The sequence below is a fragment of the Amaranthus tricolor genome, chromosome 6 (genome assembly GCF_026212465.1).
Source record: "Amaranthus tricolor cultivar Red isolate AtriRed21 chromosome 6, ASM2621246v1, whole genome shotgun sequence".
NCBI classification, from domain to species: domain Eukaryota; kingdom Viridiplantae; phylum Streptophyta; class Magnoliopsida; order Caryophyllales; family Amaranthaceae; genus Amaranthus; species Amaranthus tricolor.
This window is the reverse complement of record NC_080052.1, coordinates 4,376,783-4,401,731: the sequence shown is the minus strand read 5'-3', so window position 1 is coordinate 4,401,731 and position 24,949 is coordinate 4,376,783. Positions and strand designations below refer to the sequence as shown.

General features: G+C 29.1%; 2 protein-coding genes across 2 annotated transcripts; both read right to left on the bottom strand.

Moving 5' to 3' along the window:
- Positions 1–18,073: 18,073 nt before the first annotated feature.
- Positions 18,074–20,143, bottom strand: LOC130815227 (probable receptor-like protein kinase At5g20050). The gene has a single exon (XM_057681615.1). It carries the CDS (start codon positions 19,582–19,584, stop codon positions 18,148–18,150), a length of 1,437 nt encoding a protein of 478 aa, XP_057537598.1. The 5' UTR covers positions 19,585–20,143; the 3' UTR covers positions 18,074–18,147.
- Positions 20,144–20,309: 166 nt separating this feature from the next.
- LOC130815474 (probable receptor-like protein kinase At5g20050) lies at positions 20,310–24,949 on the bottom strand. Its single transcript, XM_057681957.1, has one exon. The coding sequence runs from the start codon at positions 22,169–22,171 to the stop codon at positions 20,909–20,911; it is 1,263 nt and encodes a 420-aa protein (XP_057537940.1). The 5' UTR covers positions 22,172–24,949; the 3' UTR covers positions 20,310–20,908.

Sequence of the window (24,949 nt, the reverse complement as noted above, 5' to 3'; positions counted from 1 at the left end):
TAATAAAAAGTATAAAAAATATAAAATAACAATAATAATAATAATAAAAAAAAAAAAATAATAATAATAATAATAAAATTAAAATTTTAAAAATAATAATAATAATAATAATAATAATTAAAAATAAAATAAAAATAAAAACAAAAGGAAAAATAAAAAAATAATAAAAAAAATTTTAAAAATTTTTTAAAAATTATTAATTTTTTTATTTTTGTTTTTATTATTATTATTATTATTATTATTATTATTATTATTATTATTATTTATTTTTTTTAATTTTTTTAAATAATAATAAAAATAAAAATTTTTAAAAAAAATAATAATAAAAATAAAAATAAAAATAAAATAAAAGTCAACGCCGGAAAGTTGACAAATGGCATAGTCAACGCCGGAAAGTTGACAAAAGTCACCGGAAACTGATTTAAGGTGTTTTTTCTTAAAAAAAGTCTCTTAAAAGGTGTTTTTGTACAAAAAAAATTATAAAAGGTGTTTCTTTACAAAAAAGGGGTTTTAAAAGGTGTTTCTTTACAAATTTCCCTTAAATTAATATGAATTTATCAAATAGTTTAAGCAATTTTATAGCTAATTTGATTCATCAAATGATCAATGTTTGAAAACTATATGTTGAAACTAATTTCCATCATCATCATCTATTCACTGTATACCGCTAATAGGGACTATGAGCAGGGTCTGGAGAGAAAAGGAAGACAACAACCCTTACCCATAAAAGAGGATGCGGCCAAAGAGTCCTTCAACTCAAATTTGATTCTTCAAAGAAAAACTTCTTACATTTACTTGTCGGCTTGCACCATAAGTTTGACCGACCTATAACAATAATTAACAAATAAATATACACAAAAAAAAACTAACCATATAAATGTAGGAAAAGTAAGAAATAAGTAAAAACGAGTCAAAGAGCAATATATGAAAAGTAAGGAACAAGAGCATCAATAGATAAAGGGAAAGTCTCAGTAATCTAAGATATAAGGTACCTCCAACTACCTCAGTCTCTGGTCAGGAAATTGTGTAATTCATGCAAGTCCCTTTTTATTCGTTCCCCCCGTGTTCTCCTAGGTCTTCCTCAACTTCTCTTACCCTCCACTATGATGTTTTCGATCCTTCTCACGGGACATCATATGTCTTTCTCTTCACATGCACAAACTATCTCAACCTATTTTCAAGCATCTTTGCGGAAAAAGAAACAATCTCTAACTTCTCTCTAAACTTTTGGTTCCTTATTCTATCTGCCATTGTATGATCGCACATCCACCTTAGCATACGCATTTCTGTAACTTTCATCTTATGTTCAAACGTCTTCTTTACTGGCCAACATTCTGTCCTATACAACATAGCAAACCTAATACAAACTCGATAAATTACCTTAATTTTAATCTACTAGGAAACTTCCTATCACATAGCACCTTAGTGGTTGCTCACCACTTGAGCCAACCTGCTTGTATACGATTAGTAACAGCTCTGTCAATTTTCCCTTGACTCTGAATCACCGATCCTAAATACCTGAACTTAGTTGTACATGCAACAACTTCTCCACCTATAGTCACCTCCGACTCACATATCGGCTCTATCCCTAAATACCTGAACTTAGTCGTACATGCAAAAATAATGTGAATGAAAACAAAATTATTACAATATTTGAGAGCATGAATAAAACGGTGAATTAAACATCAAAATGGTGAATTAAACATTTGAGAGCATAAAAATAGTTTAGGGCAAATTATAAAGACAACAACCAACACTTAATAAGGGTAGAAACGTCAAAAGGGTGAATTAAACGGAAATTGACAAGAATTAAACGGAAAATACTACGACAGTTAGATAAGGCATAAACTGGATACTACCATATGAAAAAATCTTATAAAAATATTACAACTAACTCTTTATGAAAGTTTGATGCTACCACGTCAAATTTGCCATAAAAGTACCTGTTAACAAAGATATTCTAAATTGTGAAGCAATCCATTCAGGTAGCTTGCGCCCTACATTTTAGAAATAAATGTTAACCACTTTATTTTTTCTTTTAGAATAAGATGTATCAAGCTGACAAGTAGCAATTATAACACATTGTACTAAAATACTAGCATATGAATTTACGAGTATAACATATTTAAAAATATAAATTTAAAAAATAATACAAGTATAGATTATTGTGATTAAATTTTCGAATGCATGACTTTTTCAAAGAAAAATTTAAATATTGATTTTTTTTTAAAGTTATTTATTGAATACATCAGTTCTTCATCCAATTAAATATATCAAATTCTAAGTTAGTTATAGAGAATTACTATAATAAATTGTACTCCATGCTATACGTAATTCAGCTCTAATTTTTAAAGATAATCAAATTCTAAATTAGGTAAATATTGTCATGTAATCAATTATTATCTACTAAAATAATTTCATTTGTCATGCTTCCTTAGAGTATGACACGTGGCATTTTTTGACATTTTTATAGTATTGTTTATTCAACTTTAATTTTAAACATAATCAAATTCTAAATTAGGTAAATATTATCATGTAATCAATTATTATCCACTAAAACATCTCAAAAAAAATTATAATCCACTCACATAATTACATTCGTCATGCCTCCTTAGAGTATGATACTTGAAATTTTTAATATTTTTATAGTATTATATATGATATATGATATATGATATAATCCCTCCCCTTGTTTTTGTTTGTCCACTTTAAATTTTTCACTGTAGGAAAGAGATATTTAAATTTGATTTTTGAAATATATATTGAAGATAAGATATATTCATGTGGGTTGTTGTTAGATTCGTTTTGATGCGAAGTTTTTTACTATATAATTTTTACAATTTTTATGATGCATACTTAAAAATAAGGCTCAAAGTTTGCTTTGAAAAGTGTGCAAAAAATAAAGTGGATAAACAAAAAGAAACGAAGAGAGTATGGTTTAGTTCTAATTTTAAAAATAATCAAATTCTAAATTAGCTAAATATTGTCATGTAATCAATTATCATCCACTAACATAATTAGTTGTCCCATTTCTATTTTTGTCAATCTTTTTTTACCTAAATATCCTTAGTTCACACAAGTAATTACGAATATACCCCCATATACCTTACTTACCCAACTACCTTTCACTACTTACCTTTCACTACTTACCCTTTACTACTTACTCTTTTTAATGGACCCCACATCATCCTTAATAACCGTGCCCAAGCAAATAGGACATCTAAATTGGTTCGAAGGGAGTATTTACTCTTTATCTAAGATAAGATCTAATTATAAAAAATTGGTACCTGTTAAATGTCTCATATTTGAAAATAGTCTCATGATGTTGTTTAAAGTCCATGACAATAAAATCTATTATATTTATTCAAATACGAAATTAGTACATGTGTGAATGCACGGTGATAAGATTTTTTAAAAATAAAATAAATAATATTTTAGTTATTAATCAATAATTTATAAATTTTAATCAACATATAACTTTTATAATTCTTAACATATATCCATTGTTAATGTATAATATATCTATATCTATAATTTATAATCTTCTATAACTATTACTAAAGAAGTAACCACCTACCCCATGGCTGCTTCTAAAAGCTTCATTTTCGGCCTAAACATTATCTTTACGCTATTTTACTAATTTACTCATTTACTGATTTACTAATTTACTAATTTACTTATTATTCTAATCAACTAATTAGAATAATACGTTATACATACTGATTAGCAAATAAGTAGATAGATTCTCGTGTAAAATATGGATACTATAAATATTCACTAATATGATTATATTAATATTATTTTATAATATTAATTCATGTAAAATATAAACTTAATCATTAAACCTTTGTATTTGTGATAAATAATATAATGGATATTTCATGATATACCACTGAGTTTCTTCGAAATTCACCATATACCACACAAAATATTTTAATTCACCATATACCATTGAGTTTTTGTCCGTTAGCACAGAATACCATTAATGGCAACTGCCGTTAGTGTGTCTTTTGTGGTAAATTATTAATTCACCATATACCATTAATTTTATGTTTTTTTGCGTCAAACACCATTTTTTGCTTCAAATCTGATGATGCTGATATCCGTATGTATCAAGAAACGGCACACTAAAATTGCATTGGTAACAATAGCTATGCTATAGAAAAAGGCAGATATCTGAAGCTACTATATGAATGTTTCTAACTCATCATAACTCATCAAGGCACACGCAAGTATACATGTTTGTGACATCGCGTGGCTAAAATAGGCTACGTTTACAAGCAAATTCAAAAGAAGACATCACTTCAAGCAGGGAAACCCCAGATAAGTTGGTAGTTTACAAGGAATAAAGATGATTAGAAAAATTTAGTCTCTATGCCTAGCATATGAAACGCAAGTTTCAAGGTGTGCAACCACGGATGAGTTCGTCTACGGATCATGCCTACCCCTCACCAAATTTGAAAAACTAGTTCAGCCCACAAGTCATCAGAGAACATGCAGCATGCCTCTTTAGCCGCAAACTTAAAAGAGCCGTGACAAGCAGCTTTAAAGATTACAATCTTATTATTGATTAAGTTATCTTGATTAAGAATTTAAGATGAAGCATATTGAGAAACGCTGCAACCCTGGGCACATTAAGGATTACGGAACATGTGCTCCTCTGTAAAAATGGGCAGCAAATGTCATGTTTTATCAAGATATGAACCAAGATCAAAGCTCATTCAACTCAATTGCTCGTAAAGCACTCAATTATCCTACAGAGATGCCCTATTATACTAAAAGCCTTATTAAAAAGATAGTAGAAGAAAGGAAAACAACAAAGAAATCAGCCAAAATGGATCACGTTCAACCCCATCACAGACTCGTGTTCCGAAAATTCAACAACTAGGTTTTCAGCTATCGTCAGATTTGACGCAAAAAATTGTATTAAAAAAATAAAATTAATGGTATATGGTGAATTAATAGTTTACCACAAACGGCACACTAACGGCAGTTGCAATTAATGGTATTCTGTGCTAACGGACGAAAACTCAATGGTATATGGTGAATTAAAACATTTTGTGTGGTATATGGTGAATTTCGAAGAAACTCAGTGGTATATCATGAAATATCCGATAATATAATTATCAAAGTGAAGAAATAATTTGTTACATAGTTCTATGTAGGGATGATCATGGGTCCAGGACCCTGTTGGACCCACTCCTTTTTTAAGGGTATGGATCTTATTTTTTGAAACCCATCGAATCCGGATTGGATATGGATCTAAAAAATAATTGGCGGGTCCGGGTTCAGGTTCGAGGGTCTGGAATCGGACCCAATCCTAGACCCGACCTCTAGACCTGGACCCTAGACCCGCCCCACAGACCTGGACTCGGACTCTTATAATTATTAAATTGTCTTACTATTTAGTGAGTATTTTTGTCTATTGTTCTAACTTCTGCTCCCACCTCATACCCTATTTATTATCTACTAGATAGCTACCCGTGCCATTGCATGATTTACCTAATTTATATATATTATAATAAATTCATGCGTACAAATTTTATATGAATCAGGATATATACAATAATATATATATATATATATATATATATATATATATATATATATATATATATATATATATATATATATATATATATATATATATATATATATATATATATATATATATATATATATATATGTATGTATATGTATATATATATATATATATATATATATTTAATTTTCAAGTGTTTGAATCCAATGATACACAGTGTGTGTGTGTGGGGGGGGGGGGGGGGGGGGGGAGGGGAACAAGTGTTTTTTTTCTAATGTTCTTGCTGATTAGAATATTCTATTTTGGAGAGAGAAATTCAATTAAGATTTTTAAGACATATATAGATGATAAACTATATCCATGCGAGATCTCATTAGATTCGTGAAATAGCCCTAATTTTAGCGGCTTAATTAATTATAATTAATTATGTGAATTTGGGGTTATTATATTTTAATTGTTTATTTTATTGGAACTAAGTATAATTTAATATTATATTTAGATATCAATTTTATTATTATTGGGGACAAAATAAATTGTACGACGTATATACGGGTAATTTTATACACCTTATGCTTGTTGAATGGGTAAGAGCTGCCACCTCCACCCCAATACTGACCAAACACACCATTCTTTCCTTCTTCTTATACTTGTGTAATGTAATAACCATTCCCACCATCATTCCATCACTTCTAAACCAAAGTTTAGAAATTTATCTTCTACAAGTGAACAAGCAAACCAAAATTCAGAATTTTATTTTCTCCAAGTAAACAAGCAATCAAATTTTTGAAATCCCACCTTATCCAAGTGAAGAAGCAACTAAATTTTCTGAAATTCCACCTCTTTTCCCTCATAATTTCATGAATCATCAAGAGGATTTGTAGTATCACCTCACAATAGCAACCCCCTATTTCATAGAAAGCTTCTTGAAGTTCAATTTAATCTCTACAGTTTATATGGAGTATGGAGCTTAATGGAAGTCCACCTTGGATTGTTTTAGATGTTGTTGAATTAGAAAAGCCCAAATAGATTTTATCTTCATCATCATCTTCTTTTTCTTTTGTGTTGGAAAGTAAGTTTTAAACTTACTCACCCTTATTTTCTTCTATGTGCATGTTGATGTAAGGGTTAGATAAACCTTTAATTGACATTTATGTGTTTGATTGTTAGGGTAATTAGTAGAATATTGTTAAGGTAATTAGTAGAATCTCTTTGGTGTGGCGATAGAAGTAGCCATTAGAAGTCTTTATCAAGTTAGCTTGTTTTGGAAGATTGGATTTCTGATTTTGTTGTGGTGATTGAATATTGCTCATAGAGATAATCCACAAACTTTGTTAAATTTAAGTACAAATTGAATGTTTCAAAGTGCTTTGAACTTTTTAAGTGTATAAAATGTATTGTTGAAACTTTGATTTTGCGTCAATCAAATGGACACTTTGTTTTTCTGGGTGAAACTGCTGAAAACAAGTTTCTGGATCGAATTTGAAATTCGCGGTTCGCGAGTTTGGTCGCGGCTTGCGAGTCCCTTTGTTAAAGTTTCCGTCTTTTTCAGAAAATTTTATGGAATGAAAAATAGTTTGGTCGCGGCTCGCGAGTAGCTAGCAGTTTTCTACCTCATTTTGAAAAAGCAATATCTTCTTCGTTCGGTTATGTAAACGTTTTCTTATTTTGATATTGTAAATTAAGACTTTAAAGTTCTAGATATATTTAATTGTAAATAACTAAATTTAAGTTAAGCTTGTAAAAAGTTTTCGTTAACTCTGATATTGGTTTGCTATGATCGTCGGATCATAGGTCAGATTCAGTCCAAACATTTGTAATTCTTCCGCTGAGTTAGTGGACAATAATATTATATTGTTTCCGCTGGTTTGGACTGTTTCAAGTCGTCTTAATGTATACTTTTTTATCTTATATTTTTTATAATTTTTTATAATACGTATTTAGAGATATAAAAGCTCGAAAGTTGCTTTGAAAACTGTGAAAAAAGTAAATGGGAAAAACAAAAAAAGAACGGAAGAAGTACATTGTATTTGAATTTCATGGACTCGAACTATTGTTTGTAATAAAGTTTAAGCGTATATGAATGACGCTATGAATATATAATGAGTATTAAATATTTGTAAAATACGTTAATGACTTGCAAAAGGTTCAAATAATCAAATGTGACAAATTAAAGAGTTTATTTAGACCCATTAAGAACCCTAGACCCATTAGATCCGAAGGGTCTGGGTCTGAAAATTTTAGACCCTTACGGTCCGGATCTGACCAGACCCGCTCCAGATCCACCCCATGAGCATCCCTATTTATATTAAAACATATATGTGAATAAATAGGCAAAAAACTCATCAATCAATAAAAAGTTTATCAAATTAATTATCGTTAAGCTATATTGATGAAATCATAAAATCCAATCGTCAATAGTTTTTATTAAATTTTAATTACTACAATTTTAACATGCAATAAAATACTCTACTTGTTATGATAAAATCATTTTTTATGATTTCATCATTGAAATATTATATATTTTCCATCAATATATATAGGAAAATTTACGTAAAATAATCTATCTTTTTTATAATTTTCCTACAATAATCCCACCTATTGATTAACTATGAATAATAATACCAACTTTATGGGGTATTTGTCTAGAGTAAACATAGGTAATCCATTGACCTACTATAGTAGTTAATTCACCAAAAAAGTTAAATTGAAAATTAATGTAAAATTAGAGAAAAATTTTAAAAATTTACATAAAATATTTTTAAATGATAAAAATTATCAGAAATTTTCATTAGCATTTTTAAATATGTTTTTCAACATTTTATTTTAATTGATTTTTTTAAAGAAAATAAAACTTGTTATAGCAGTTCAACGGGTTACCTAAGTTTACTCTAGGAAAATACCCCCTAAAATTGGGATTTTTCATGGTTAATTAATAGGTGAAAAATCATGAAAAGATTAGATATTCTAGGTAATTTTTCCTATATTATATTTTAATTTAATTTAATTTGTAGATTTTTATCATGTATGACTAATAATTAAAAATTTTAAATGAATCATAAAATCTATAAATTGAATATAGCATACTACTATAATATATTTTTTGAGCTTAAGACTTAAGATTGTGTATATGAAAATAGAAGATTAATATTTTATTTTTGTCTTTTTTTAGTTGGATCACTTCAGTTTTGATAATTGTTTAATTAACCAAGTTTTAATTTTGTTTATGATTTGAGATACAAAAAATCATAGGTTTACATAACAAAATATAATGTATTAATAGATCACATATATCTGTAACCAATCAATAAATATTACATGATTTATTGTGTTAATTATTTTAATGTGTTAATTATTTTCTTAAATATAAAGTTAAGTATCAAAAATTTCCATATTAATGATAATAAATAGGCGGAAATAGTAAGAGTGTGACACATGTCTCAAGTTGTTATTAATAAACAATTGAACTATTGAAATTTACTAATATGCATAGTATTCTAATCAACCAATTAGTAAATTAAGACTATCGTATCTTTAAGCTATTATTCTAATTTACTTATTATTCTAATCAACCAATTAGAATAATATGTTATACATTCTGTTTAGGTTATAATTAGAAAATTAGTAAACAATTGAACAATTGGAAGATTGGAAAATTAAATAATTCCTAAAATTAAGTGCCACATCAAAGCAATAGTATTTTTATATTCCTAAAATTAAGACTAACGTACCTATATTACTAATTTACCTATTATTCTAAGATGATTATATCTATGAAAATATAGCCTATTTCGGTTGTATTTATTCCTAAAATACAATAACATTAGTCTTATTCCTAAAATTAAGTGCCATATTAGTTGCAATAGTGCTTTTATATTCCTAAATTGAACATTAAACACTGATTAGTAAATAACTAGTTAAGAAGCGAATGCATTAGAGGAATTTAGTATAGAAACATAAATTAAAAAATTTTTCAAAGAATATTGCAACAAAATAAATACTCTTTTATTTAAGAAACATACGTAAATACCACATATTTTAATAATATAATTACTTTAGATAACAATATAACTTACTAAAATATTTAATCTAATTTAGCTCTTAAATTTCACTAAAAAATAATTTTTGATGATCTTCTAAAATTCAATAAAATAAAATAAACTAACTATTTATGAATGAATTAAAAACAATTGGAAAATTAAATAATTTCTAAAATTAAGTGCCAAATCATAGCAATAGTGTTTTCATATATATATATATATATATATATATATATATATATATATATATATATATATATATATATATATATATATATATATATATATATATATATATATATATATATATATATATATATATATATATATATATATATATATATTTTATATATATATATATTTCTAAAATTAAGACTAATATCCTATATTACTAATTTAGCTATTATTCTAAGATGATTATATATATATATATATATATATATATATATATATATATATATATATATATATATATATATATATATATATATATATATATATATATATATATATATATATATATATATATATATATATATATATATATATATATATATATATATATATATATATATATATATATATATATATATATATATATATATATGAAAACATAGCTTATTTTCAGTTATTGTATCATCATTTTATATACTAAAGCAAAGACCACTTAATGACATGTGTCAGTCTCTAGTAAAAAAAATTTTCGCTCAAATTAGCTTCTCACATACACTTTCTTATATCTTTATTGTAGCTTTCACGACAAGATTACTATACATTAATGCGGGTTATTGTGATAAGTTTGACTATTGATTTTCCCTAATTAAGATTAAGGAGATTTATATACTTATATGCGTTGGAATATTATATGTGCTTTTAGTAAGATTGAAAACAAATTTTCTTTCCTTTATATGCGTTGGAATATTATATGTGCTTTTAGTAAGATTGAAAATAAATTTTCTATTTAAGAAATCTTTATAGTAATACAAATTAGTATGATATTTTCTACCTCTAAATTGAGCATTCCTCTTTATATATACTGCATATTATTAGTCATCATTCTATATACTAAAATGTTTACTAAATAAGGTTGATAAATAACTTTATCGAGTAAGTGGCCAATTGCAAAAATAGTTGTCTTCTATTGCAAAGCAAAGAAAAAAGAGGTCAAACAAAAATAAATAAACTTATTATTATTAAAAATGAAATGGGTAACTCAAAGGCTTACAGCTATTCAAATGAGTTGAGCAGCAAAGTGAAGGTGCATAAAATGTTGTCATTTGTAAGATTATGAATTTCATACACCATTCCTATTTAACAGCATCCAGAAACAAAATTTTGTGTTCAAAAGAAAGGTCCTCCTAGAAAAGAGTAAGGCAAATAAAATAAAATTGTAATTTAATAATTTTGCTATGTTTGAAATTCTTGTTTACATTTATAAATATTACTATGTGCAAATTCATTAAAATATATCAACAATTTAAGTTAATTATATTTCGCCAAGTACTCAGTCATTGAAAATGCGTCATTTAAAATTAAGGGGTCTTTCTTTAGTATATTGTATGATATGACATGATGACTTCATTATCTTTGTCTCACTTGGTTTGTGTACATTTTCAAATATATTAATTAGTATCTTAATGGATCTTATTGTGTATAATTAAAAATTATAAAAATTCAAAATTGATAAATTGCATCAGAACGAATCTAATAAGATCTCAATTGACTATGATTTAATTTATATATTTGGAATGATTCAAATAAAGAGTTTTGAATAATGTCAAAAACTAGATTGGGTAAATGAAGGACGTATGTTTTAAGTATAGTTGAATTGGAATAATTAAAATTGTTAAAAACTAAATATGGTATAGGAGTTTAAGGCATCTTAAGAAGAGGTTTTATTTAGGATAAGTTGAAAATCGGTAAGAAATTGATTTTATTTTTGAATGTCGAAAAAAGAGAGAAACATTGTGTTTTGGGTTCTTCAAAAATATATTTTTCTTATGTTACAAGTACTCTTTATTTTCATTTTGTCTAGTTGTTTGATCTACAAAGCAAAATAAACATGTATACATGCATTTTTCTTGTATATTTACTACATTACATACGTTGGAATATTTATAGTCTATTCAGTTTTTGATAAAACAAATTTTTGTATATCGTGTTTAACACGGGTAATTAACTATTATTACACACATATATTTAACATATAGTGATTATTAAATAGCTTGTGCTTAGCACGAGTAATCAACAATTATGTTCTAATGATGTATAAATATTGTTATTTATTATTCAATTGTCTTTGTTGTGATTTTTTAAAAATTATTATTTATAGTTCTCTTTCTTAAAAATTATTTAATCTATTTATAATCATTATATTATTTATGTATAATAATTTCTAAATGTCTCGTGCTTAACACGGGTATCACCTAGTTTAATTCTAAAATACAATGCAATAACATTACTCTTATTCCTAAAATCAAGTGTGATATTAGTTGCAATAGTGTTTTTATATTCCTAAATTGAACATTAGTCTTATTCCTAAAATTAAGTGTCATATTAGTTGTTTATAGAGGAGTTTTCTCAAACATATAAGGTTAATTTGTATTATTTTTAATCAAAATTGATAGTATGTTGGATTACTTTTCAATTTATTTTTTATTTTACTTATAGTTAGTTATTTTGTTTTGGAAATTACAATCTCTGTAAGGTTATGTTCATATTTATTATATTTGCAATTTATTTTTAATTATTTATACAAATTATTTTATTCGTTATGTAACAAGAAAATTGTACAAAAGTTAAAAAAAAATATTATTTTACGTTTAAAAAAGATTCTTTACATTTAATAAATATGAATAATGAGTAATTATCATTATATTTTAATAAAAATATTCTGTTTTGAAAAAATATTTTTAATATGTTTTGAATGGCACGGGTAATTATCTAGTTACTAGACAATTACATTGTTATAGTTTTTGTAAGAAATATAATAATCTCAGTCTATAAAATTTTATTAAAATTTGAGAATTTTTGTTTGTATATTTAATTGAAAGAAGTTGAAGAAGTTTTATAAATAATTGAAATAATAGAATGATATTTGCAATTGTCGAATATCTTAAATAAATATCATAGTATAAAAACTCAAATATGGATCAACTTGAATAGTACGTAGTATATTGTGAATTTTGGTGAAATTAATAATATACAAATTAAATTAAAAATATTAACGATATTATCATAAAGCACCTATAGTTTTAAAAGTTATCAAACATATTTTATTTTAATAATAATTATTGAATTTATTATGATCCATATAGTACTCTTGTGTTTGTCTCATATTTAAAAAAAAAAAAATTCATATTCAAAACAAATTGTAAGAGACGAAAAAAAGGTAGATTTTAACTAACACTTATTGTACTTTGATTAGATAAATAAACTCGCTTAACTAACTAAAACTCAAATATAAATTCCTACAATAGAGTAGTATAAATCAATCAATTCTCATATTCATTGTCTAATCGTGATTATTATAATAATAATGACGTCAAACACTTTTAATATCATATGAACTAATATTTTAATTTCAGTGGTTTAATTTCTATTCGTTTTTAAACAATTTACATCATCATCAAAAATATAAGTTGATATTACAAATTAAACATAAAAAGAATTTAAAATAAGTTTTTATCAACCAAAAAATTAAAAGAATTAAAAAAAAAACCTCTAAAAATTTAAAATCTTGAAGCATCTTGGAATTATCCGAGGCAATATCAAGCAAAGGTTAACGCCATTTGCAAACACACCACCTCTACACTTTAACCTAAAAAAAAAACATATACGTGAAAATTCACCTGGTCTATATCTATCTTTATCTATATCCATAGTACTTCCTTCGTTCTGAAATACTTGCTATATTTTGTTTTGGCACTATTTATCATTCAAGCTTATTTTGTATATTGTGGCTAATATGTAAGTAAAAATATAGTCAAGTGGGATCTTATTCGAATCGTCTAATCGTATACTTTTATAATATTAACTTTTTTAAATTTTTAGAAGTGCATAAGTCAACATATAAAATGAACAAAATAACACATTGAATTGCGTAAAAAGTCAAATGTAGCAAGTATAATGGAACGGAAGAAGTACATCTATAAGTTTTTAAAGGAAGGAACATGTTAAGGATTGCTCCAATTTACTCTATTTTTAATTTTATATGTCTTATTTTTATTTTAGAATATCATTCTATCGATTATTTTTACTTTTTATATTCTTTTTCTTATTTTTAAATATCTTATTACTTTAACTCACTAAATTTCATTTTTTAGTTTTTGTTGTAAAAGCAAAGTTTTTTTTAAGATGAGACAAAGCACTAGGTTTTATTTTTTTTTTTTTTTTTTTTTTTTTTTTTTTTTAATAGAAAATTAGAGCTTTTCCATTTCTTAACATGCTTGAAAGAAGAAGTTTAGTCCGTAATTGAATGATATGCAAATCTTAAAGAGTCGCCTTCATTTGATTTTCAATAATTAAAATGCTTTCACAAAGATTAACTTAATCCATAATGCGATAATATATCATATAACCAAAACCTAAAGTTGAAGTAAATATGAATCAAAATCAAAGATACTTTGACTAATTGATTTCATTAGTTTAAATCAAAACTAAACCAAGCTAACTTTGAGCAACCGTCTCGTTTATTTATAAGGCCTTAAACTAAAAGATAAAAATGACACTTAAAACTTAATAGCGTAAGTATATAATATAATATTCATTTTGTTTTTTATTATTAATATTTTAACTATTTTATAAAAACACTAATAACTCATATTATTAATTAGTAAAAAATGTAAATTATATCTAAATTTAATTCAACCTTACATAAAACATAGTTTTTAGATTCTAGAAAATTTAAGGCCCTACACGATAGCCTACTTTCCCCTTGCTAGTCGATGATCATGTTTGAGCTACAACTTCTTACTTGTCTTTCATTTGTAATTCCTTAGTTTTTGATCTAAAATGATACTTTTTCTATGCCTCTGATTTTGCATCACTTTTCATTTTAATTTGTTCAACATATTGATTTTGCACAATATCATTTTTGGTAATGATCCCGCTTTCATTCTTTAAATCTCATCCATAAATTAATACTTTCTCTCCATCTTAACCGCTCCCTTTTATCCTTAACTTATTTTTTTTGTCTTATTCTCCTACCCTCTACTAAACTTAGGGCTGAACATGGTTTGGTCTAAACCGTAAACCAAACAGGACCAAACCGTAATTTAAATATTTGGTCTGGTCTACGGTCTAAATGGTCTGGTCCGTTTTTTTTTTTTAAACGGTTTACGGTCCGGTCCCGGTTTTAAAATTTTCAAACCAAACCAGACCGGAAAACCGTATTAAAATCATAGATTAAGGCAAGTGGGCAACTACTCGTGATGGCATCAATAAGCTGATCCATACCCAAATTCTGATCAATAGATGAAGAGACATCATTAATGATCAAATCAAGGATAAAATCCATAACTGCAATTTTCCAAGCAAAGAAATCTAGATCATTCAACAATTCTTTGAATTTCCAGATGTACTCAGACATTTTGGTTCCATGTGTAGTGAAGTTGGTCTAGTTGTGCCTTACAAGCTTCTTCTTGAGAAGCAAGTTCTTCTGCCTCCTCCAAAGAAAGATGATCCCTTCCTTTTATAGCAGCTTCTTCAAGAGGCAATTGTTGCTCTGTGATGAAACCAACCTTCACAAAGTAGCTCCTTTCCAGTTCCTCTAGTGATGCCCTCTGCCCCTCTCCATTTTAACCTCAACAAGATCCTCCAATGCAGTTTCTAGAAATTAAAAATTTAAAAAAAAAAAAAATTTAAAAAAACCGTAGACCAGACCAGACCAGACCGTTCTAGAACGGTCTCGTCTGGTCCGGTCTGGTCTGGTCTGAAAAATTTCCAGACCGGAATTTCTGGTCTGGTCTAATTTTTCTGTCAAACCGGACCAGACCAGACCGTGTTCAGCCCTAAGTCTAAACTTCACCAATTTTACACTTGGTGCAAAATAAAAGGAATAGAGGAAGCATATCTTTTTGCAACATTCCAGTTTTGAAGCTATTTTTACCAAATGAGAATATTAAATATATTTTGATATTTTGACCAGTCATATACTTCCTCTATTCTAAAATACTTGCTACATTATGGCTATTGAAAATATTTATTTTTTAAGCTTATTTTACATATTACGACTAATTCGTGAGATTAAAAATTATAATCAAGTGAGATTTTGTTTAAATCGTCTAATCGAATACTTTTAGAATATTAACATTTTATAATTTTTAAATATACATAGTTCAATATATAAATCATTAAAATAACATATAAAATTGCATAAATTGTCAAAATAACAACTATAATGTAACTAAGAAAGTACTACTCCTTTGTATAAAAAGGATATTTTTTTCTATCCCAAAAGTTACCCAATACAACGGAGACTCGCCCACAATTATAAGAAAAACTAATTTTCAAATTCTAGCAAAATAACCAATTGGAAACGTGATCAAAAGGATCAACTATGTTAATTTGGTTTACAAATTTTTTTAGAATCACGAATTGATATAATAGTCAAAAATCAATTGCGTTCCTCTTGCGTATCCGAAGAAATTTATCCTTACCCAAAATTAAAAAAAAAAATTTAATTAATCATCGTGATTTACAAATCACCACAAAAAGAAAAAAAACATAATAATAAAATAAGTAAGGAATATTCTATATAATAGCAACATAATTTTATGAAACGTCAGTAGTAACAAATCTTTAAAAAAAATTTCAAAAAATAGCATTGTAATATTGTACTTAAAGCTAAAATGACATTAATGAACTAAAAACGTTTAATTGGCCTTTAAGTTGTAAAATATCTTATTTGCCCTTGTCTTCTTTTCTTAGCTACAATAGATTTTATAGTTAAGATTTACTATCAATGGTGTTTTATAAAAGTATATTGCTATCATATAAAATATTCCTAAAAATTTCACAACTTAACGGCCAATTAAACTTTTTTAGCCCATTAATTTTACGGTAGTTTTAATTACAACATTACAATATTATTGAGTGAAATATTTTCTAAGATTTGCTACCATTAACGTTTCATAAAAGTATGTTATTACTGTATATAATATCCCAATAAATAAAACAAAAAAAAAAACAATAAATCACCAAAAATCTCCCTACAAAATTAGGCTACATAATAGTGATTTACTTCTTTAAATAACGGTAAATTAACTAAACTTCCTCATGAGTCCTTTTCTATGTCCACCTAAAATCACAAATCATCAACTTACTGGGAAGCCACTAAAAACGAGCATATGCTCAGTCATTCATGCTGATGCAGTATATCATCATTATTACACAATCTGACAGTTGACTTTTTAGAGAATTCTTTTTACATGATACCATTTGTCATAAATGAATGAATTTCATTACAGATATGATATGATGTCCACCCAAGAATATATGAAAGCACAACTTCTTGCTTCTTAGATAATATGTCCATTAGTATTTCAAAACAGAAAAAAAAAAATTTAAAAATAATTTTTGTATTATATTATGTTTAGATAGTAAATTAAAAAAAAAAAAAGGAAAGGAGGAAAAAGGAAATGAATGAATAAGAACGAAAACTACACCTTATTTGTTTAGAAGCGAAGAAAAGAAAAAAAAAATAGACATGTTTTTGGTTCAAATATTTTCACTTTAAAACAAATTATATTCTTAATAAAATTTGTTTATATTTTCCCTCGTTTATCTATCATTTTTACTATCGAGCAATTCTCCATTTTTTTCAAATCTTTTCTTTTTTTTTATATTTGACCAAATTGGCGCGTGAATCGAACTTCTTAATAGGAGTATTCTCCAATATTGGCAGATCTTTAATTAAGAAGAGGGTCCCTTCAATATCAGATCCATGACTAAACAATGACAATCTGACAGATGGTAACAATCATGGTGTTAATTATGATCCACATGATATTTCAAGTTTGGATTTCCTTTATTCAAAAAATACATCATGCTGTGAACAACTAGGAGAAAAGTAGCTACACTTGCTAAACAGAAATACTTCAAACATGGAGTATATGTTTTATTTTAAATTTATGTCTGAAAAATTCACTCTAATACTCGTAACATTTCATGCAGTTTAATGCTCTATTAATCCTTGATACGTCTAATTATTATATATGATAAAAAAAATTATAAAATCTAATATAAATAATTTTTTAATTGTGACGAATCAAACAAGAGCTCACTTGACTATGTTTTTACATATAGATAGATTAAAAACTAATCACAAATTATGAATGATAAATAGATAGAGCAAATATTTCTAATTGCAAGTAATTTGAAAGAGATAACATACAAAAAAGTTTATTCACATTTGAAATATACTCCAATATGCTACTTAAATTAAAGCATAGAAACCAAATCATACACTCAGATTAAAAAGCACAAGATATAGGATAAGGATAACATTTAAAGAAAATTTACCTTATAGCTGAATCTGAATTTTCTGCACTAAGTATACAACAATGGTTACCGCCCAGTTAAGACTGTACCAGGCTCCAAATGTGATGAACTTGCAGCTGTATGGCAATCTGATAGTACTACCCCTGTAGCCTTAAACCTGTTCTTTCCGGCACCCTTATCTTTGTCGATGGATAACAGATCGACAATGATCATTTCAGTTTCCGGGGGCTCATCTATGCGCAAATGTCCTTCAAGCATATCGACAACTTGAGCCATAGTCGGCCTACGTCTAACTTTCTCTTGAATGCACCATAACGCAATATAGACCAATGTCCTGACCTGTCTCTCGTCAATATGCCTGCCTTCCAATAGTCTTTGATCAACAACTGACATGAGTTTACCTTCTTTCAGTTTTTCTACTACAAGCTTGGGAAAATACTCGTATTTCCTAAGCGATCTATCTTTGCTATCATCAAGCACACGTACACTTCTCCTCCCTCCAATCATCTCGAGTAGAACCATTCCGTAACTGTAAACATCAGACTTTGCAGATATGCCATTTTCCAAAAGCCATTCGGGTGCCAAGTAACCTTTAGTCCCCCGAATGTTGGTGATAATTCTGCTCTCATCTCTTGCCATTAACTTCGCCAGACCAAAATCCGATACGACAGCTCGATAGTTGTCATCAAGCAATATATTCTCAGGCTTCACATCTAGATGCAATATTCTTGACCGGCAATCATGGTGCAAGTAAGATAGAGCCTTAGCTACGTCAATGGCAACACTGTACCTCAAATGCCAAGGAAGACAGCCTCCAGGTCGGTTTCTGCGGTCTCTTCTAGGGAAAATCCAACCGTCTAAGGATCCATTTTGGATGAACTCATAAACAAGAAAGCGTGGGCCTGCAGGTACGATGCAATAACCGTATAGTCTTACCAGGTTGATGTGCTGTACACTTCCAATTGCTGCAACTTCCGACAGAAATTCCTTCTCCCCTCGTTCTTGACTCTCTATCCGCTTCACTGCAACGCAGGTGCCATCACCTAGGATTCCTTTGAAAACACTCCCAGATGCCCCCCGACCAATCAGTGCATTGAAATTATCAGTGGCCAGTTCGAGCTCTTTTTGACGGAATTTTGTAGGAACACCTGCCACTTTTCGCAGGAAACTGCAAGGGACTGAAAGTTCCCTAGACATCACATGTTTCTGCGGCAAGATATCATGAGCTCCACTCTTGGATTGACGTCTGATTAGCCATATAAACACTGAAAAAGTAACTAAAATACAAGCTCCAAAAATACAAAAGAATTGCCAGGTTGGTCCAAGATACAGAGCAGATACTGTAATTAATAAAATGAGAGTTACCACCAGGATCAATGCAAGTATTTTAGATTTCTTATCATCCATTATAACCCGAAAAGCTATTCTAAAATGAAGTTGAAAGGAGAAAGTAATCTTCGTTCCTCTTTCCTCATTTCTTATCAATGACTCTTTCTCCAGCATTCCAGATAATATAATACTCCACAACAAGTATAACAATATTATTCAATTCAATCTTGTCCAAATCAATGACACATTTTCACATCTTATTATATCATCTACTTTGATCCAATCTCCTGATGCAGAATACTAAAACATCCACATTCATTTCCGGTCCTATTATTTTATGCAGATTTTGTTGTTTTCGTGATGAAGGTATTCATCAGCATAAACTTCAAACATGGGAATAACTTGACCAGGTCATGCCACATAGTGCAAGACATGAATGGGTTACTGAAATTTGCGTGTATATGATCTGATACATCTAAAAGTCCAAAACCAATTACCTTACTGGTCCGTTTGGTAATCGATACTAAATGGTGCGAATAAGAATGATTTGTAGCGTAAATATTCATGATGTCTATCATGTAATTTCCACGGTAATGAAAGTTTAATCATAAAAAGTTCTTTTCTTCATAATTTTCCATTACCACCTAATACCATACGTTCAAATGGTAATGTATTGGAAAGAATTTTGAGAAAAAAATGTGAATGTTGAAGCAATATAACAATGACCATCGAACTTGTCAAGAGACATTCATACCAAATTACACTAACTTTTCATTACCATTCTCACCATTTAATATTGATTACCAAACGAGCCGTACTTTTTTATGACAATAAGAGATCTTAAACAAATATAATAAAAAGAATTGTCATCTTTTGCAAAGAGTTGTCATTATGTTAGCAAAAGTAGCCATCACCATCTAAATACCAATGTCAAGATACATAAAAAAAAAAGGGAAAAAAAAATCAGCTGATGTTGCTCACCAATCACCCTTAATGTGATCTATGATTACTAAGGCTCCTCGCGCAGGCTAAGCAAAACCAAAACGCGATATTTTGTATTCTCAAATAATTATAACAATCTCATGTCTTTCTCTAAACTAATAACAATTAGAAAATTTTCAGCAAATTCTTGGAATTCTATATAGTTTTGGCATTACAATTGAAGCTTGTTACGGTTTCTTTTTCATATATTCTAAACTAGAAAGACAATTTTGGTAATCAAAGGACAGTTTATTTCTTTAAATTAATATACATGTTATTTCAAGTATTTTCAGGACTGAATCATCTCTCTTCACATGATAAATATTGTTAAAACGTCAAAACCTTAATCCCAACAACATGGGTTTGGCTAAATAATTTGTTGAAATATTGTTAAAATATTCACCAAGGCAGGCAAGCCAAACACACTTACTAAGCTAAGCGACAAAATTGTTAGTATCAACCCTCAATTGTATGTTGATGATGATGTAGCTGTAGTCAGAGCTGTAGCATAAGAAGATTAAGAAATCTGCAAAGCAGTAGCATTTATCTTATGCCAGCCTTGGGCCTTCTCCATCTTCATTAGCAAAAGATCATGGAGGAACATTTTCGTTTCAGGGGGCTCATCTACAGGCAAACGGCCTTCAAGCATGTTAACCACCTGACCCATATTAGGCCTCATCTTAACCTTCTCTTGAATGCACCACAACGATACGCAGACCAGTCTTCTAACCTCATTTTCATCAATAATTGTTTTTTCTTCCAACAGTCGTTTATCAACCACCTCCATGATCTTCCCTGCTTTCAATTTCTCAAACACAATTTTGGGAAAATATTCCCATGATTTCATATCAGACATCAAGGATTTTCCTTTTCGATCTCCATCAGATGACATAACAACATTCCTCCGGCCTCCAATCAATTCAAGGAGCAACATTCCATAGCTGTAAACATCAGATTTTGTAGAAACTCCTTTCTCTAGGATCCATTCAGGGGCCAAGTACCCCCTAGTCCCTCGTATTCTTGTAACCACCATACTTTCTTCTTTACCCATCAATTTTGCCAGCCCAAAGTCTGAAACAAGTGCTCGATAATTGTCATCAAGAAGTATATTTTCTGGCTTAACATCAAGGTGCAAAATCCTAGACTGACAATCACTATGGAGGTAATTGAGGGCTCTGGCGACATCGATTGAAACCCGGCACCTTTGTTTCCAAGACAAGCAACCCTCTGGCTTCTGGCTTTTGTTGTGTTCCTGAGGAAATATCCAACGATCCAGTGAACCATTTTGGACAAACTCGTAAACAAGACAACGGGGTCCTTTAGGGATGATACAGTAACCATATAAGCGTACAAGGTTCATGTGCTGGACACAACCAATAGCAGCAACTTCAGCTCGGAATTCTTTCTCCCCCCGTTCCTTGTCTTCTATCCGCTTCACAGCAATACAAGTCCCATTCTTCAGCATTCCTCTAAAGACACATGCTGATCCTCCTTTGCCCAAAATCGAGCTGAAATTATTCGTGGCCAGCACAAGTTCTTCATAAGGGAACTTTGTTGGATGCCTTGACTCTTTCTCGAAAGTACAAAATCCCTTGTCCCTTGACACCTTCTCTTGAAGTGTGAAAATACGATATACAATTCCAAAGATCACAATCACAGCTATCCCCAGAATGGTGAAGAAAATCCAGGATGCTTTCAAGAAAAAAGCAGCAATAACGACTATTATTAGAATAGCAGTAAGCAATAAAAAACCACGCAGCCTAATTTCCTGCTCTTGCATGATTTCTTGAAATGCTCTTTCAAGTTTTCATCTGTAAGTCACCATATAGACTATGAATGAAGCAGACACCCAATTTTCCATATCACAAAAAATTGAACCTAGTCTCATTCCTCTTAGGTTCTAAATAAGAACTTTTCCTACCAAGCAAGGGTTAATGAAAGTAGATGCCACTAGATATTCGACTTCATTTTCCACCTCAAATAAATTTAATAGAACTTTTCCTAATTTTGTCCTGTAGCTGTGACAAGCTCATCACAGAATACTTAAACTAGTTTCCTTCTTTAGATGACATTTTTTAGTCTATTATTTTCTAATGTCCAAGATTTTCATAAATTATCCTGATTCTTCCTTCTAAGCATTCTCATTAGCTGCCATGAGTCAAGCAAACATATGATGTCAGATAAAGGTTTGATAATAATTCACATAATATAATGCAGAAGGTACAAAACAAAGTAGTATTGGTCATGCACCATCCTCATTGACTTGCTCAAATATGCAGCCATGTCTCCGATTTAAAAACAATATTTCTCCACTATTTAACAGAACAAATAAAGTATACAGGTAATATGTCAAGGACTCAAGATAGTTAAAATACTCAGGACCTATTTGCCAATTTTTTAATTGAACAAAATAGACCTAGCATGAAGCATCATGATATGCAAACGCTACACAAGATAAGATGTATGGCTTAACATTTAATCATTTGATATTACATGCTATATTTTAGACTGCAGGGGATTCGACTTTTGAGAACTGGCCAAATTCGAACATAGAACTACCGTCAGTAAAAAGATGATTTACAGAGGGTTTTACAAAAACCATTAGAGAAGTCTAACTCTTGAAAGCCCCCAAAATTAATTCTTCAGAGCTCCTGTATTTGGTCAAAGTGTACACATTTTGCTCTTATATAACTATAAATGTAAAAGCATATCAGGTGCATGATCTACCATTCCTCATCAGCTAGTGAGCTACATTCACACAACACAATCAACCAGCCAATAAACTTAAAATGTCGACAAGAAGGGGAATAGCACATTCTAAAAAAATCTAAATAGGACCCGTTAGATCAACTGGTTGAATGGTGGTAAAGACAGCACTTGTTTACAAGATCAAAGCAAAAGAAAAAGCCCTCTACCTGTACACACAACTGCACAAATGTTCCAACTGATCCAGCTGGTACTACTAAATTTTTCGCTTGCCGTCATTCTCCCACAATGTGAAAATGCCAAATAACCCATATTCATTTTCCAAAAAAAAATAAAAAAAAATCCAAATATCATATGGTTTACAATGGATGGATGGACTTAAGCCAAATGCCTCACCGAACTTGTACTTTACTTTTGTCTCCTCGTGAAGAGTCTAATAGAAAGGCCACATACATCTAAGTTCTAACTCCCTCGTTCTCTTAATCCGCTACGACAAAGATATTCAAATAATAATGCGGTATAAAACTAATATTCTAAAACTCAAAACCATCTAAGTACAATGTGACCAAATTGAACGTCGAGGGACACAAGGTTGATAACATTCATTGATTTGCAAATCAATAAAAACTCAAAATCATCAACAAAATTTATTGTTTATGTGTCATGTACATGTAGACAAGCCTACGACCATCGGCGGGCTCATGCATATAAGCTTGCATAAGTTGACTACACACAAACATAATGAGAATCCTGCTCAAAACCATATGGTAGAAGAAAAGCTTATATGCTAGTCAAAATTTCACAAGATTACCGAAGCAAGGTCACATGTAACATTTTCTCAATAAGGTGTCTTTATTTTTGGAGAAATATTTTCCAAAAAAAAAAGTTTCTTTTTGTTTTCTTTTGTTTGGTTTGGCAAGGGAATCAAAATCAAAACTTTGGGTGAACAAGTGTTTCCATCACTCTGGCACTCTGCAAACATTTTCCACTTAAAATAAATGACAACCAATTTTCCTCCGCCATTCAATTCCCAAGACCTCTTTTTGCCCTGAGAGTTGATGATCATCTAATCAAACAAAAGAAGAATAATTTTCATTTGCATTTTTTATTGAAAGATAGTTTTCATGGAACTGTTGTTCAAGGAAAACGTTTTTGGCCAAACCAAAAAACTCCGGAGTAACCAAGTATCCACCAATCTTGATTTTCCAAAATGGTTAGTGATTTGGGCAACTCATGACTCGGGTAAATCATGAAATAGAAATGGAAAAACATTAAAGATTACAACTTTCCTCTAAAACTCCCATCAAACCATCACGGATTGTAATAAATGTTTGTCCTTCCATGGATTTACCCCATAACCCATAGTTGTTTAAATCACTGTCTTAACTTAATTAAATAACATAGATTCTTTCCCCCAGTCTAGATAACTTTTTATATTTCCCCATCAATTGAAAGCAAACACAATAAAATAAGAACAAGAAACAATATCAATATTATAAACTATGCATTTGCAAATAAACAATGCACAATGGACAATGGTGGTGGGCAAATAGTACTCCTATAAAATTAATAAAAATAATAGACAAAATGTTGTAAAATTTGCAGGACTGAAGAAAACTAGCCTGGTACGCTGATGGAAACACTCTGCAATACGTTGCTCGACAAGAGCAGATGCCTTTCCCCAGTTTTTGGATTCTAAGTGAACGGCTGTTTAGCCTAGCCGCCTTTTTTTAAAAAAAAAAAAATACTTCTAGTTTATCGTCGAGTAAATTTTTGTAATTGGGAAAGACTGCCGGCGAAATGTTGCCGATTTCACATAACTAGGGCCAGAGGGTGATTAATGTTTACTATA

Coding starts and splice junctions, on each gene's coding strand:
- LOC130815227 (XM_057681615.1), bottom strand. CDS start 19,584: ATGCTGGAGAAAGAGTCATTGATAAGAAATGAGGAAAGAGGAACGAAG.
- LOC130815474 (XM_057681957.1), bottom strand. CDS start 22,171: ATGCAAGAGCAGGAAATTAGGCTGCGTGGTTTTTTATTGCTTACTGCT.